This window comes from Xyrauchen texanus, chromosome 49 (assembly GCF_025860055.1).
Source record: "Xyrauchen texanus isolate HMW12.3.18 chromosome 49, RBS_HiC_50CHRs, whole genome shotgun sequence".
In the NCBI taxonomy this organism is placed as follows: domain Eukaryota; kingdom Metazoa; phylum Chordata; class Actinopteri; order Cypriniformes; family Catostomidae; genus Xyrauchen; species Xyrauchen texanus.
Genome location: NC_068324.1, coordinates 26,303,736 through 26,320,369, shown reverse-complemented (window position 1 = coordinate 26,320,369; position 16,634 = coordinate 26,303,736). Strand labels below are relative to the sequence as shown.

At 37.5% G+C, this 16,634-nt stretch overlaps 1 protein-coding gene across 2 annotated transcripts; it reads left to right on the top strand.

Moving 5' to 3' along the window:
* The first annotated feature begins 2,504 nt into the window (after positions 1-2,504).
* On the top strand, positions 2,505-16,571 carry frs2b (fibroblast growth factor receptor substrate 2b). 2 transcript variants are annotated; one of them, XM_052122458.1, is made up of 7 exons: positions 2,505-2,830; positions 3,584-3,693; positions 5,177-5,268; positions 6,489-6,675; positions 10,500-10,658; positions 12,042-12,211; positions 15,157-16,571. In XM_052122458.1, the coding sequence occupies exons 2-7, from the start codon at positions 3,663-3,665 to the stop codon at positions 16,120-16,122; spliced, it is 1,605 nt and encodes a 534-aa protein (XP_051978418.1). In that variant the 5' UTR covers positions 2,505-2,830; positions 3,584-3,662; the 3' UTR covers positions 16,123-16,571. The 2 variants fall into 2 exon arrangements, with proteins under 2 accessions (XP_051978418.1, XP_051978420.1); XM_052122460.1 differs by lacking the exons at positions 2,505-2,830; positions 5,177-5,268 and having other exon boundaries at positions 3,587-3,693.
* The last annotated feature ends 63 nt before the right edge of the window (positions 16,572-16,634 follow it).

Here is a 16,634-nt window from a genome sequence, read left to right as displayed (position 1 = left end):
TAAAATTCATGTTATAGTAAGCTTAATAATATATGTTCATCATTAAATGTTAAAAACTTAATTAAATATTTTATGCATTTAGGTATTTTCACAAATATATAAGTAGATGAAGTATTGAACTGAAAGTGAATAATTACAAATCAAATAACAGGACCATGAGATTCATATGAATGGTAAACTTATTTTATTATATACTAAATAATTATATACTGTGCAGGCCTATGAATATAAAGGCTACTGTACATATTTAGATACCCATATTTTTAATTGAGGGGATGTCATAATAGAAATATTATGAATTCAGTTTGAATTCCACTTAATTAAAATGTAGTTTATAATGCATAGAGAAGATGTTTAAAACGTGCATTTAACACTGGAATTATTCAACAATAACCCCATAACTTACAATAATTATTCAAATAAATAACACCTGAAACAACATGCCACATTTCTGAGAGGGACATCTTATCCCAAGGGTCTAACTTTACCATTTCCTTCAAAATTAAAACAATATTTTTCACTCCACAAAATGCATTACAGTGTTCACAAATCCCCCATCAACAAATAGACATAAAAACTTAAATATCTAACATAACAGAATGTCACAGACTATGCTACTATCTTCCAATGACACAAAATGAGATCAACTGACCTCAAAACAGTTCTGATTAATTAAATCTCATATGTTGTTCTTGAAATTATGAGAAGAAATATCAAAATTAAGAGCAGCACAGCTAATCAATATCTGACAATTGCCATCTTTAGTGCCATTATGTTCTTCTCCTAAATGTTTGGAAGAGATTTTGTTCTTGAAAGAAATTGATGCTTCTCTGCACCTTGGATGCATTCAATTAATTAATAACAAAATGAATAATGCTGAACATTATTTTTACTGATTAAAATTACTGTTTAAAATGTATTTTTACCCGTGATGTCAAAGCCCCATTTTTCACAGTCATTACTTCAGTCTACTAAGAAAACAATGAGTCACATAATCCAGTATTATTCAAATGTTCTTATTTGGTAATCAAGAAACTTTATTTTATTAATTATTTTTGAACAGTTGAAAAGAGTTATGACACAATTAAGTATGTACATCACAGTTCTTGCAAGTCACTTTACAACTGCAAGTCAATCATTTTATTTTTTTAATGAATAAGAAGAAACAAATCTCTCTAGAAATTCATAAATCTGTTGTTTTTTTAACAGATGAAGGCAATTCATGCACTACTGTCTTGAAAGAAGAAATCAAACTGGATCTAACTGGGACAGAGATAGGAATGGACGGACCAGAAGCACGACAACAAGAAGACAAGTATACTTGATATATCAGAATCTCTAGTTTGAGAAACAGACCCCTCACAGGTCCTAAACAGGCAGTTCAATGAACAGTACATGCCAAACAGTTTTATCTGCACCAGAGAAGAGTAGACTCAGGGATGTTGGCATTTTAGGCAGACTTTCAAAGAAAAAGCCACATCTGCAACTGGCAAATAAGAAGAAAAGGTTAGAATGTAAAAAAAATAAAAACATTCAAAGATTGAGTGGTAAATGATTAGAAATTAGTATTCTGTATGGAAGAATTAAAGTTTGAGGTGTTGAGCTATTGTTGGAAAATCTGTGAAAAGTGCCCTATACGAGCCAATGACATCTTTGGGTCTTTACAGTAATTATTGATCAATTTAAATAATCATTTGTAATAAAACACTATTTTCTTTTACAAGCACAACAAATCCATACACTACCCCCAGTTCCAGTTCAGAAGTTGCGCCTAATGTGAAATACGTGGAAAAAATATAGTTCATATTTAATATACACTGGTGGCCAAAAGTTTGGAATAATGTACATGAAACTGGTGTTGAGCGGGTAGAATTCAATGAAGCTGTCAGCGGAGGACATGTGAGGCGTCTATTTCTCAAACTAGAGACTCTGATGTACTTATCCTCTTGTTTAGTTGTACATCTGGTCTTCCACATCTCTTTTTGTCCTTGTTAGAGACAGTTGCCCTTTGTCTTTGAAGACTGTAGTGTATACCTTTTTATGAAATCTTTTCAAGCACTGTATAGCATTGATGGTGTTCTTTTTTACATCAGTAATATCCTGACTATAATTTGTAATCAGTTGCATGCCACTTTGGTGAATTAAAGTATGAATGTCCTTCCGAAACAGCAAAATGTGTAAATTATTCCAAACTTTTGTCTGTAAGTCTGTTACAATTTTTTATACATTAATATATTTATAATAATATGCAGTTAAGATTATTTTTCGTTCGTGTGACAAACATCAGTCACAAGGGATCTGCAAATCAAAACGTGAGCAGGACAAAATTAACGGTATATTGAACTTTCCTGAACGTTGTCTGGGAAATGTTTAAATTTTACATCAAACAACAGTTTTGATCCAGTGCAGACCGTCCATTCTGCGCACAGTCTCTGGCACTTGCTGAACGTCACACACGTAAAATGACTCCTACGCGCGCATGCGCAGTTACACGCTACCTCGATGCTAACGCTAGCACAAACTGACCCACAAGCGAGCGACAAAACAAACCCACAAATAACATTCAAATCCGCTTTAAACTAGTTTCTTTAACATGCTTATCGGTTTTAAAACACCATGTCTGACATAGGACGGTTACAGTGTGTTTTGCAGGGTTAGTTTGAGTTGATCTGAGTGAAAGAGTAGAAGTTATTTTGGCGCTCGGGCGGATCTGTGCTAGTTAGCTAGTTGAGCTAGTGACTAACTCATTAAGTTAAACAGATATACGTGCGATAATAATGTGGACTATTAAGCGATGAAAACACTCACCTCGACTGATTATGACCTTCACGTAAGTATTCATGTATTTAATGGGAGATTTTCATATATGACGTGAACTTATTAGTTGTGTGAGCAATATGAAGAGATGCAAATATGATTAAATACTGAAATTATGCCTTTAAAAAGTGTTGACCAGAGATCTAAACAGTGGTTAGTTGAATTGAGGCTATTTAAATGAAACGGCTTTCACTTGTTTAAAAAGAAAGTAGTGATTCAACTTTATTTCAGTGCTCAGATTTGGTCAGTTTCACTGTGTGAATTAAAATAGAATCCGGGTTTACGAGTTATAGTTTTGATTTGTTTAAGTAATGATGTTTTGCGTTTGTTTACTCTAAAAGCAGCATCAAAATGCACGAAGGCCTTCTTAAAAGTACAGCAGGTTGAAATACTTTCATAGGCTGTCAAAAGGAGATTCGGTTTGGTGAAATATGAGTTTCAATGTGAGAGGGGAGGGGTGTTGTGTGAAAATATTCCAGGAATGTTTAATTTTCCAAACATTTGATCCATTAAGATATCTTGCCTCATCCTCAGTACAGAGGCTTTTCATGGACTTTTACATTGACCTCATGCACAGAGCTGAACTTGACCTCGAACTCATCAACTCTCATTTATGTCTTTTAGAATCTCTGTCATTATACAGATGCTGTTTATACACTTCCTTCTTTTAGCATTGATCAATTCATGTGTTTTAGGGACCTTGTTTCATGAGAGTACAGTAAGATGGTGTTATGACATGCATCATATTTGGCTTATGCTTTAACAGATAATAGAGTTGCTTCAGACTGTCACATCCATATAGACATTCTACATTCAGAGAATGACTGTTTGCTTTGGGCTGGGGAATGAACCAGGAACCCTGGTGGCTGGATCTGGGTAAGAACTCTCATTTCATCATATAAAAAAATGTCACTAAGTAATGGGTCAATGACATGACCCTCGCTTTTTTTTTTTGTTTTTTGATCAGGATCTATCAAGTTATTCATAAATACATAAAACATTTAATTCACACAAAACAATGACTTGAATACACCCCTCAATATGATGAATATGTTTTCAATTACTCCAAAGTTGAGTCCAAAGTTTTTGTTTTTATGACTTTTCTAGAGCTACTGTCAAAATTGTCATGTGGTGTAACCGTCCAGACACAAAAAACAAAATGTAATTAAAAGCTGAAACTCTTGAGAAAAGAAATGTTGGTATTAGCAGAGCAGAATAATCTTTTATTATGATTTCTTAAAAAATTAAGCAGTGAAACACCTTTTTTTAAAACATACTTGGTATTTGAAAAAAATTTCCCACTAAATTATAGTGAGGTGGTGGACACATTTATATTTCAACAAAATTGAAACTTTGGCAATAACAATTTCACTATTACACTAAAGCTGTGCAAATAAAAAGATAAATGAATAAATTGTATGAGGAGATGTTTAAGAAACAAATTAAAAGCCTTAAGGCCCCAGCACACTTAAGGACAAGAGCATCTTCGTTCGAAACAGCTGAGCAACGACATACTGTTTGTGAACATTCAGACACTGGCCACTCTGCTGTGGGAGGCGTTTAGAGACATAACATAATATGAGGATGCTCAAGACTACATGTAAAACATCAACATTAAGACATTAAGATGTGTTATCAATGATCAGTAAAAGAAGCTCGATGATCATTTATAGAGTTATATACATGCAGTAGATAACGTGTAAATTGTCTTGTTTACACTTTGAATCTGATCAAGTGTGAATTCTGCTCACACAAACTAATATGTGCGGTTACCCTCTGTTATTGTAATTTATGGTGACACTGACACTACTGCAAAGATAGATGTATAAAAGAGTGTTAACGGGTAGAATACAGACAAAAGTATGATTAGAAGTGCATATGTGAATTAATGTGTGAATGGCTTTCGGCTGCAGACAGAACATGAGTGAAGCAGCATATAAAACAAGAGTGAATGGACACTTAAGAGTATTTGAGGAGATTTAATTCCTTTTGCAGACGAATTAAAAAAAAATCAAATGATATAGTCTTGGAAAATGTCTGTACGCCATTAAACAGATGTTGGTAAGTTTAAACCACCTCGCTAATGTGTGTTCATGTTGACCGTGAGTTCTCGGCCTCAAAGAAGGTGGAGCTCCAGGTCACACCTACCATTGACATGGACCAATGGCAGTCAGATGTTGTTTAGCAGCAGGTTAGAAGTTTTCCTGAAAGTTCGCACTTGCGAGCTGTTACGAACCACCAAAACAAACTCAACACTTCTTTTTGGCCAGATTTTGTTCTGAAGTAACACCTGTTTGCTCTTGATTTCTTAGGAAGTATGCAGGCGCCTTAATTGTCCAATGATAAATGTTTGACTTAGGTATCAAATGGTCCTCTGAAGAAGCCATGGGAAGCTGTTTTAGCTGTCCAGATAAAGAATCGATCCCTGACAATCACCAGAGTAAATTTAAGGTCAGTATTTATATATTGGATTGTGAGGCTTTTCTTTGGTAAGATATTTAAGTTTAGTCTATATTTTGTCATGTCATATTCAATTTTCTGGTCATGCAGCTCAAGCGGGGAAATCCACAACATACTGGATTATTGGATTAGATGAATTCATTATTTCTAGAAGTTTCTTCTAAAATCCTTTTCCTCTGTTGGTGAACTGTTAATTTCGTACAGCATTATTAAATTTGACTAAAAAAATATTTTTCATTTCAGATCATACTGCGCAAAAACAGTATTTTTTTCGGTCCGGTTCAGAAGTTCTGCTGCCACCTTTCCAAATGGTAACTGGGTAGAACAAAATAAAAGAACAGTTAATAACGTTCTTTTAAAAATAACAGTATGCTGTGCTAATACCAATTGCAGTGTTACCAGATCTCTCGCAAGAGAAACAAGTGACTTGGTCTTGAAAAACAAGCCCAATTGCCTCACCAAATTGAAAGTGAAAATAAGCAATTACATTTTTTCCTAAATGATGGATTTATCAGCATAGAAATCACAACAAGCATACAATTAATTAACAGTTAAGTATAATTTTATTACAGATCGGCTTCAGGGTCAAAATCCGGCAGCATCAAATCTGTATTAATGCATCATATCTAACAATAATTCAGTGAAGACTTCAACACAACTGAGAAATGTACTTTTTACCTCTAATAATGTTTTCCTTGTTTCTGGATTAGCAGTACATGTATATGTAATAATTAAACATAGTTGTTAAAAAGGTTTTCATTCACAGAATGCGACATCCACAATGGGCAATAAGGCCAAAAAAAGTGTGATGCAGTAGTTTCCTTCAGGATCAAAGCACGTTTCATTTTTTTGGGCAATATGAAGTGGTGTAGTTCCAAAGATTTCCTGTGATAAACCCTTCAGCCTTTGGTTTCGTGAAAAAAAATTGTCGGAACAAATTTAACCGGTTATCAGCATTTATAAATAACGTTTTCACTCTGGAACAATTGAAAATCACTTTTTTCGGTTATGTTCGTTTTCAGTTTTGTTCCTTGAACCATTTTTAGTCCCTGTATTTTCATCAACAGTTTGTTTTTATTAAAATCGTTTTACGATCTTCATGATGCATACTTTTTGTCTCGTCTTTGTTATTGTTGACAGCATCAAAAACACTTTGTAAGTGAATATTTTTCTCAGTAATATTGTTTACAACACTGTTTTGCTGTGTTCAGGTGGTGAATGTAGATGATGATGGGAATGAGTTGGGAGCAGGAATCATGGAGCTGACGGAGGACGAACTAGTCCTGCGGACACGCAAATGTGATGCTGTCAAGTGGCCTTACCTCTGCCTGCGTCGTTATGGCTATGATTCAAATCTCTTCTCGTTTGAGAGCGGCCGGCGCTGCCAGACGGGTCAAGGTAAAGGCAAAAACTCATGATCTTCCAAACTCTTCATATTTGTAAGTTCTTCAATTATAAAAATTTAAACACCAGAATAAAATGCAGACACCGTTTAAGCAGAACCACCATAAACCAGTATTTAATTTTTATTTGTGGGTGGGAATAATTGGCTGTTTAGACATGTATAGTTGGTAAGAGTCTTCACTTTGAAGACGTCTGCAGTGATTAATGCAAGAATGTTAACTTTGAACCCATGCTTTCACAAGGATGAGCATGAGAGAGTATGCATACTTGATCAGGTAAGTATGGCTTGCTGTGCGCCTAACAGTTAGATGCATCACTGCAGCTCCTAACAGTAGCAGTAAACACTGGCATCCCTGTTTAGGGATCAGAATAATGCCAAATTACTGTTGTATTGTGTTGTGTGTGTTTTTATGTATCCATCATCGTGTGTCTTATTCTGAATATTATTTGCCAAGTATCAACATTTGAAAGACTCTGTTCCAAAAACCTAGTGAGCTCCCTTGCTGCCTACATAAGCCAGCTGCCTTTTATGGCAGCATCCTAACTGCCAAGGGAATCTATCACAAAGGACTGATGTGCAATGCTCTACATAGTCAGTAACCTACAAGCCACGTGTAAAGCACAAGGCTTGGGATTAATGCCTTTTTCACGCATCAACAATCAGAATATTTTCCCGATTATCATCTCATTGCTCGTTGCACAAAAGTCTTTATCTTTTCAATAAAATTTCTCAACACAACTTTGGTAAAGTGTGAGTGGAAGTATAAATTAAAGGTGGCTGCACACCGCTGTATATATCACCCCTTTGTCTCCCAATGTTATTATGCTAGACTACATTAAACAGAAAGCCAACTGACAGTAAATTGGGAAGTACAGAAATTAGGCTTCTAATTGAAATGTCGACTAATGTTAATGTATTGATTCCTCAAAAATGAATCGATAAAATAAAGTACAGATCAATAAGCGATACAGTGAGGAAAATAAGTATTTGAACACCCTGCTATTTTGCAAGTTCTCCCACTTAGAAAACATGGAGGGGTCTAAAATTGTCATCGTAGGTTCATGTCCACTGTGAGAGACATAATCTAAAAACAAAATCCAGAAATCACAATGTATGATTTTTTAACTATTTATTTGTATGATACAGCTGCAAATAAGTATTTGAACACCTGTCTATCAGCTAGAATTCTGACCCTCAAAGACCTGTTAGTCTGCCTTTAAAATGTCCACCTCCACTCCATTTATTATCCTAAATTAGATGCACCTGTTTGAGGTCGTTAGCTGCATAAAGACACCTGTCCACCCCATACAATCAGTAAGAATCCAACTACTAACATGACCAAGACCAAAGAGCTGTCCAAAGACACTAGAGACAAAATTGTACACCTCCACAAGGCTGGAAAGGGCTACTGGGAAATTGCCAAGCAGCTTGGTGAAAAAAGGTCCACTGTTGGAGCAATCATTAGAAAATGGAAGAAGCTAAACATGACTGTCAATCTCCCTCGGACTGGGGCTCCATGCAAGATCTCACCTCGTGTGGTCTCAATGATCCTAAGAAAGGTGAGAAATCAGCCCAGAACTACAGGGGAGGAGCTGGTCAATGACCTGAAAAGAGCTGGGACCACCGTTTCCAAGGTTACTGTTGGTAATACACTAAGACGTCATGGTTTGAAATCATGCATGGCACGGAAGGTTCCCCTGCTTAAACCAGCACATGTCAAGGCCCGTCTTAAGTTTGCCAATGACCATTTGGATGATCCAGAGGAGTCATGGGAGAAAGTCATGTGGTCAGATGAGACCAAAATAGAACTTTTTGGTCATAATTCCACTAACCGTGTTTGGAGGAAGAAGAATGATGAGTACCATCCCAAGAACACCATCCCTACTGTGAAGCAGGGGGTGGTAGCATCATGCTTTGGGGGTGTTTTTCTGCACATGGGACAGGGCTGACTGCACTGTATTAAGGAGAGGATGACCGGGGCCATGTATTGCGAGATTTTGGGGAACAACCTCCTTCCCTCAGTTAGAGCATTGAAGATGGGTCGAGGCTGGGTCTTCCAACATGACAATGACCCGAAGCACACAGCCAGGATAACCAAGGAGTGGCTCTGTAAGAAGCATATCAAGGTTCTGGTGGCCTAGCCAGTCTCCAGACCTAAACCCAATAGAGAATCTTTGGAGGGAGCTCAAACTCCGTGTTTCTCAGCGACAGCCCAGAAACCTGACTGATCTAGAGAAGATCTGTGTGGAGGAGTGGGCCAAAATCCCTCCTGCAGTGTGTGCAAACCTGGTGAAAAACTACAGGAAACGTTTGACCTCTGTAATAGCAAACAAAGGCTACTGTACCAAATATTAACATTGATTTTCTCAGGTGTTCAAATACTTATTTGCAGCTGTATCATACAAATAAATAGTTAAAAAATCATACATTGTGATTTCTGGATTTTGTTTTTAGATTATGTCTCTCACAGTGGACATGCACCTACGATGACAATTTCAGACCCCTCCATGATTTCTAAGTGGGAGAACTTGCAAAATAGCAGGGTGTTCAAATACTTATTTTCCTCACTGTATATCAATATTTTATGATGTCCCTACAAAGTGCACAACAAAGGAGACCCATATTCTATTAAAGAGCATTTTTTATAAGAGTTATTGTTTAATGTTTTAAACCGAACATCTGTCATACTCTATAGTCGCATGAGTTGAAATATTTGAACGCAGTGAGAACTACCTCATCTCGTTCATTTTCAATGAGAGCCAGCGACTTCCGGCAACACGAGTGACGGCGACCTTTGGTGAACGGATGTGGGCGTGTCCAGCGACACAACAAAGTGGAGAAATGTTTAACTTTATGCAAATTAAGAACAACTTTTGGGAGCGACAGAAAGAAGATGGTAGAGCTCATGTGATCCTAATGTTTTAATAATAATATTAATTGTAAAGACACAGTGCTGTTTAGACTCTCCATACACATCACTAGCGACCTAACCGCCAGCTACTGGTGACATGCAGCGACAAAGTAGCTGGCAGTGTGAACGCAGCTTGAGGCTCAGATAAGATCCGAAAATTTTGCATCCAGAGACGGTCGGAACCTCATGCGGCCCCTGTGTGACTCCATCCATTGGAAATGAATAAGTTCTGGTCTGTCGGATGCAGTGACAAGGCAGCTTTAGGGTTGCTCTATTGATTCTGCATTATTCTTTCAAGTGTTCAATAAATTAACCTGTATTCACAAAAAGGTGAATGTGTGTCTGTACTTAATGTTCAGTGATCATAAGGCAAGCATGTCACAGATCAGTAGCCTTTTTCAGCAGAATTTAGTGTTGATTTGGCTGTTGGAATAGATTAAGTATTCTGAAGAAGTTCTGCACATCCCTAGCATGCACACATTTTGGTCGGAGTTCTGTTTGTGTTTTATATTGTGAAGATGACCATCTGACTGCTCACTATCAAGCTTATTACAAAACTACTTAACAAATAAATATATGGACATGAAACATAGATTTGAGTTGAAAGTATTTCATTGTCATACTTGTGGAGAGTATTTAGTAGAGATGACTAGAAATACCCACATGACCGGTTTGATATTACCAATCTGAATCGAGTTTCTAGAGAGCCATGTAATAAATTCTGTTGTTCAGCCTATTGACGAGATTGCGTGAGTTGTAACGACATGTTCCCTTGGCTTTCAATTGTCACCTCTTTAGACAGCACGCTAGTTTTTGGAACAGAGCATTAGTGTGCACTTTTGGTGTTTGTCAACTGTCAGAGCAGAGTAGCATGTGTTTGTAACCACATGTGCTCACTGTCTGCAGGGATCTTTGCCTTCAAGTGTCCCCGCGCAGAAGAGATCTTCAACATGCTGCAGGACATCATGCACAACAACAGTATCAGTGTGGTGGAGGAACCGGTGTTTGAACCCAACCTCTCACCAGCTGAAGCAGACCTGCCCTTCACACCGCACACACCTACCAGTGAGTCTACACCCCATTCACACATTTAAGTAATGGTTCATTCATACATTAAAACTTACCCTCATGTTGTTCCAAACCCGTCTGATTTTCTTTCGTTTGTGTTATTTCTGCATTAAACGTGCCTGTTCTCGGGGTGAAAAAGAGCTCTCTCCTTAAAGTCTGGACAAGTTTTTTTTACTCCCGTCTAATATGTTCTGTTCAAATGATGTTTGATATTAGGAAATAAACTTACCTCTTTTGCCTCCAGATATTTCTGTAGATTATTTGAATTATATGATTATGTGAAGCCTGATGAAAGGAAAACAATATCTGATATGGAGTTTGAAACAAAACTCTTCATGAGCACAGTCCCATCTCAGTAAAGTGGTCTGTGCATGGGTACAGTCACAATATTATAGTATATTGTGTATAATACATATTTTATAATAAGGTGTTATTTAAATTCAGTTGAGTTTAGTTTGATTTAACTTAGGACCGTAAAGGAATATTCCCGGGTTCAATTCAAGTTGAGCTCAATCGACAGAATTTGTGGCATAATGTTGATTAGCATAAAAGTAATTTTCTTAAAAAAACAAAATTGATGTTTACAGTGAGGCACTTACAATAGAAGTGAATGGGGACAATTTTTAACATTAAAATTCTCAAAAGTGTGTGCAAACATGATTCTAGTGTGATAAAATCACCTACTAACCTTTTAAATGTAAAGTTATAGCTAAGTTTACAGCTTTGTTACCATGACGATATAATGTCAACACACCCTAAACCCCTAAAATGTCTGTAAAAATTATAATTTAAACAACTTTAACGCTCAAATAATACATGAGTTTTGACAGAAGAATGAATGTAAGTGCTTTTATAAAATTATAAGCTTTAAATTTCTCTGTTTAAATCTTCCAAAAATTAGCCCCATTCACTTCCATTGTAAGTTTTTTTTAAAGATTTGAGAGACGAGTCGAAAACGATTTTTGTGGTAATCGACATTATGCCACAAATGCTGTCGATTGAGCTCAAATTGTGTTAAACCCGGAACATTCCTTTAAAGTAAAAAATTCTATTCAATTCAAAAGGTTCCCGATGCTTATTTGATGACAAAAAGAATGTCAAAGTAAAATGCAGTTAATTAATTGTTATAATTCATTACAATAAGTAATAAACCATCTTCGAGCATATGGATGACCATTTGTGGCCCAGGAAAAAATGGTATGATGGTGTTGAATGGTGCATTGTGAACGTGATCCTGTACACTTGCATATCGTGTTTGCTTGTAACCATTCATTTGGTTTTCAGATAGAAGTATTCAAAGGTTTCATTGGGTAGTTAATTTTTACGAGTGTTTATTCTTTCGTTTTTATTTTATTTTTTATTATTTTGTATTTTTTTTAGCTCCTGGCAACATCCTCCCTTCTTTACTCAATGGAAGCTTGCGGTATCCCTCTTTAGGGGACGCTTCGTCTCACCCCTCCAGTAGGCATCCGTCTGTGGGGAGCACTTGTCTGCCCTCATTGGGCGAGGAGTCCACACACCCTCTCTTAGTTGCAGATGAGGCTGTAAGAGTAAGTGTATATCAATATTTGTGAATTGGGTGTTTCTTCAACTACGGCCACTTTTATGTATCAGGGGTTGCTTTTTATTAAAACATACATTTTCTGGGAAACTTTTATCCATGCCTACAATCATTTATTTTGGCTACTGTTCATAGATGGCCTTATTTATTGTTTTACACTTGTAACGGACCTAGACTTTCAATCTTAATAATTAATAATTGTTATAATAATATATATATATATATTTTTTTTACATTTTACAAAACTATGATAATGAACAAAGAGAGAAATAAAAAAAAACATTTCAATAATGTGTGAAGTTGATTTATATATAGTTTTATACACATGTCCCTCAGTTGTGACGTCATTTCAACCATGACCAACATTTTTGGCACAACTTTATTTATTTATTTATTTTTCTTGGTTACCAAGAACACCACAGTGTCTGAAAAGTATGCTTTAGGTAAATTATGTGACAAGTAATGGGTAGTAAACTAAGTAAATATCATTTGTGAAGGACAATACTGTGGTTTTATTATGTGGGTCAATAACGTAACACACTTTTTGAATTATAAAAAATAGTGAAAATGCAATTCACACAGAACAAGTACTTGAATAGACCTCTTCTATGATGAACATGTTTTCAGGGACTGAGTTCAAATTATTATTTTTTTTTAAATGTTGGCATGAGTAGTGCAGAATAATCTTTTATTATGATATGAAAAACTTTTGTTCACCAAATCAGTCATGTGGTGTATCCTACATGTAGACAGACAGACATTTCATTGTCTTGTCTCATACATAAAAATAAAACAAATGAAAGAAGATCTGCATGTGTGTGAAAAAGTATGTTTTTCAGAAATGTGTGAAACCAAAATGGACTCAAAGATTATATTTCTACAAACTTGATGTGTTTTAACCTAGATTTTTTTTAAAGATTTCTCCTTTTTTTGCATTAATTATAAGCATGCAAAAGTGAAAATTTTATTTTATTGTGTAAAATACATAATATGAAACTAGCTCTAGCATGACCGTCTGCATTTGTATTCTAAAAATGTTAAAAATGTATTTTCCACCACAGAATGAATGCTAAATGAAAGTGTGCAAATGACAATATATCATGATAGTTCAGACAAAATGGCAAAAAGCACTGAATGACAGTGCATTCAGAAAGTATTCAGACCCTTCATTTGTTTTTCTTCACATTTTGTTATGTTGCAGTCTTATGCTAAAATGTTTTAAATATATATTTTTTTTCACATCAATCTACACTCCATATCCCATAATGGCAAAGCAAGAATCAGATTTTTGATAACTTTGCAAATGTATTAAAAAGAAAAACCTGAAATATCACATTGACAAGTATACAGACCTTTAACTCAGTACTTAGTTGAAGCACCTTTGACAGCGATTACAGCCTCAAGTCTTTTTGGGTATGATGCAACAAGCTTTGCACACCTGGATTTGGGGATTTTTGGCCATTCTTCTCTCCAGATCCTCTCAAGCTCAGGTTGGATGCGGACTGTTGGTGGACAGCCATTTTCAGGTCCAGAGATGTTCGATTGGGTTCAAGTCTGGGCTCTGGCTGGGCCACTCAAGGACATTCACAGAGTTGTCCCTAAGCCACTCTTGCATTGTTTTAGTTGTATGCTTTGTCCTGTTGGAATGTGAACCTTTGGCCCAGTCTGAGGTCCTGAGTGCTCTGGACCAGGTTTTCATAAAGGATATATTTGTATTTTGCTGCGTTCAGCTTTACTTCATCCCTGACCAGTACCCCAGTCCCTGCTACTGAAAACACCCCACAGCATGATGCTACCACCACCATGCTTCACCGTTGGGATGGTATTGCACAGGTGATGAGCAGTGCCTGGTTTCCTCCAGACACGATGCTTGGTATTGAGGCCAAACAGTTCAGTCATCATTTAATCAGACCAGAGAATCTTGTTTCTCACAGTCTGAGAGTCCTTTAGGTGCGCTTTTGAAAATTCCAAGTGGGCTTTCATCTATGTCTGGCCACTCTGCCTTAAAGCCCAGATTGGTGGAGTGTTGCAGTGATTGTTGTCCTCCTGCAAGTTTCTCCCATTTCCACACATGATCTCTGGAGCTCAACCAGAGTGACCATCGGGTTCTTGGTCACCTCTCTTACCAAGGTCCATCTCCCCTGATTGCTCAGTTTGGGCAGGCGGTCAGCTCTAGGAAGAGTCCCGGTTGATCCAAACTACCATTTAAGAATTATGGAGGCCAATGTGCTCTTGAGAACCTTAAATGCAGCCAAAAAATATTGTTTTAAAAATGTTTAGCCTTCCTGAGATCTGTTCCTCAACCCAACCCTGTTTCTGAGCTCTGCAGGCAGTTCCTTTGACCTCATGGCTTGGTTTTTGCTCTGATATGCATTTTCAGCTGTGCCCTTCTATAGACAGGTTTGTGCCTTTCCAAATCATGTTCAATCAATTTAATTTGCCACAGATGGACTCTAGTTAAAGTGTAGAAACATCTCAAAGATGATCCAGAGAAATGGGATGCACCTGAGCTAAATTTCAAGTGTCATAGCAAAGGGTCTGAATACTTACGTCAGTGTGATTATTTCATTTTTTTTCTTTTGAATAAATTTGCAAAGTTATCAAAAATCTGATTCTTGCTTTGCCATTATGGGATTTAGATTGTAGATTGATGTAAAAAAAAAATAAAGCATTTGAGCATAAGGCTGCTAAAGCTTTAAGATTGACTTAAACAAATTAAGGGGTCTGAATGCACTGTATATCCACTATTGGAGATAGTTAGTAGATTAAACATTAAATACATCAACTAGTAAGTGTGAAGAATGTTTTTTAAAAGAGTGTTTGATTTGAAAGTTCAAGTGGCAATATATGATGAATCACCTGAATATGACAATTTACATCACTGTTTGAACACAATAGTCACTCAAGCATGTCTTCTGTGCAATGCCTCCTCAGGGTCACACATATGTGAACACCACCGGCCTGCTTGAACAGCACAGCCAAAGTGTTGTAGACAATTCTACAGACCCGAGTGTGTCATTACCTGATGCAGAAGATGCCATGCCTGAGGAGGCTCCTGACCCAGGCCCCAGAGTTCAGCTGGAACCTGAAGGCGTTCGGTTCGTGCTAGGCCCAACCCCCGTGCAGAGACAGAGACAGCGCGAGGCTTCAATGTCTGGACTGCAGTGTGTTGGGGCAGACTCCACCTACAACTCTAATGGCACATTTTTTTCACAAAAAGCAGGCAGTGGGGAGCTTGAAATCAGTCGGCCTGACGACACCTCTACTGGAGTCTCGACAGCTCCGGAGAATTCCAACGGTTCGCTCTCGGCTCTCTCGCGGCGTCGAGCTCGGCAGCCACCACTTACTCCTGACGCCAACATCAACAACTCCGCCCAGCGGAGAACGGTGTTACTGGACTACGAAAATCTACCTGCGCTGCCTCCGTTGCGAGAGCACCCAAAGGGTGGATCAGATGATGAAGAAAGTGATGAGCCCGTGGATCTCAAGTCGCAACCAATCAACGGCTTCCACAACCACCAGCACTACAGCCCTGACCCCACTCACTACTACATCAACACAGAAAACTTTACAGCCCCGCTCAGTGCCAACAAGGTGGAGTCGGCCCGCTGGCGGGATCGATCTGCCCCGACATTCTTTAACTTTGATTTCCACAGGACGGGTCTCGAGTCACACAGACTGAACTATATCGAGGTGCAGACCAAACCCGAGAGCTCAAGCAGCCCACAGACCCCAAAGACGCCCACTTCACTGCCACATACACCCACACGCAGGACAGAGCTTTATGCGGTCATTGACGTGGAGCGCACGGCTGCCATGTCGAGCCTACAGAAAGCGCTGCCCCGTTACGATGGTACCTCCAGGAAAACACGCCATAACAGTGTTGACCTGCCCATGTGATGGTGCCCGCTGCTTCACGAAAACTAGTTGTGTTTCTAAAACTGATTCGAGGCAGAGGGGCCCAATATCACGAATGTAATTTTGTTTGTAACACTTATAGAGATTTCCTGTAGTTTAAAGAGAGTCTCATGTTCACTTGAGAAAGTTAACGGAGGACCTCACCATATACTGTCATTTTATTCCTATGGCAATATACTACTATTACTACTATTACACTCGTTTTCCAGTGCCTGTTTATTTTGCTTTTATTATGTTAATAACGACTTTGGATGACATTCCACAGGTTTATTCCATAAGGTACAAATCAGTATTACTGATCAGACGTTGTGTGTTTTCTGTATTTGCCCTGTATCATGATGACACTGCAAGTTGTTTTAAAATCTGTATGTAAAGACTTTACACTACATTTGCATTTGACTGCATATAGCAGATTTCAATATTTGGCACAATAAAAGTCTATTTTGTTTGATTTGAGGTTGTCAGTTCAAAAGCTATGCACTATTCATTCAAAA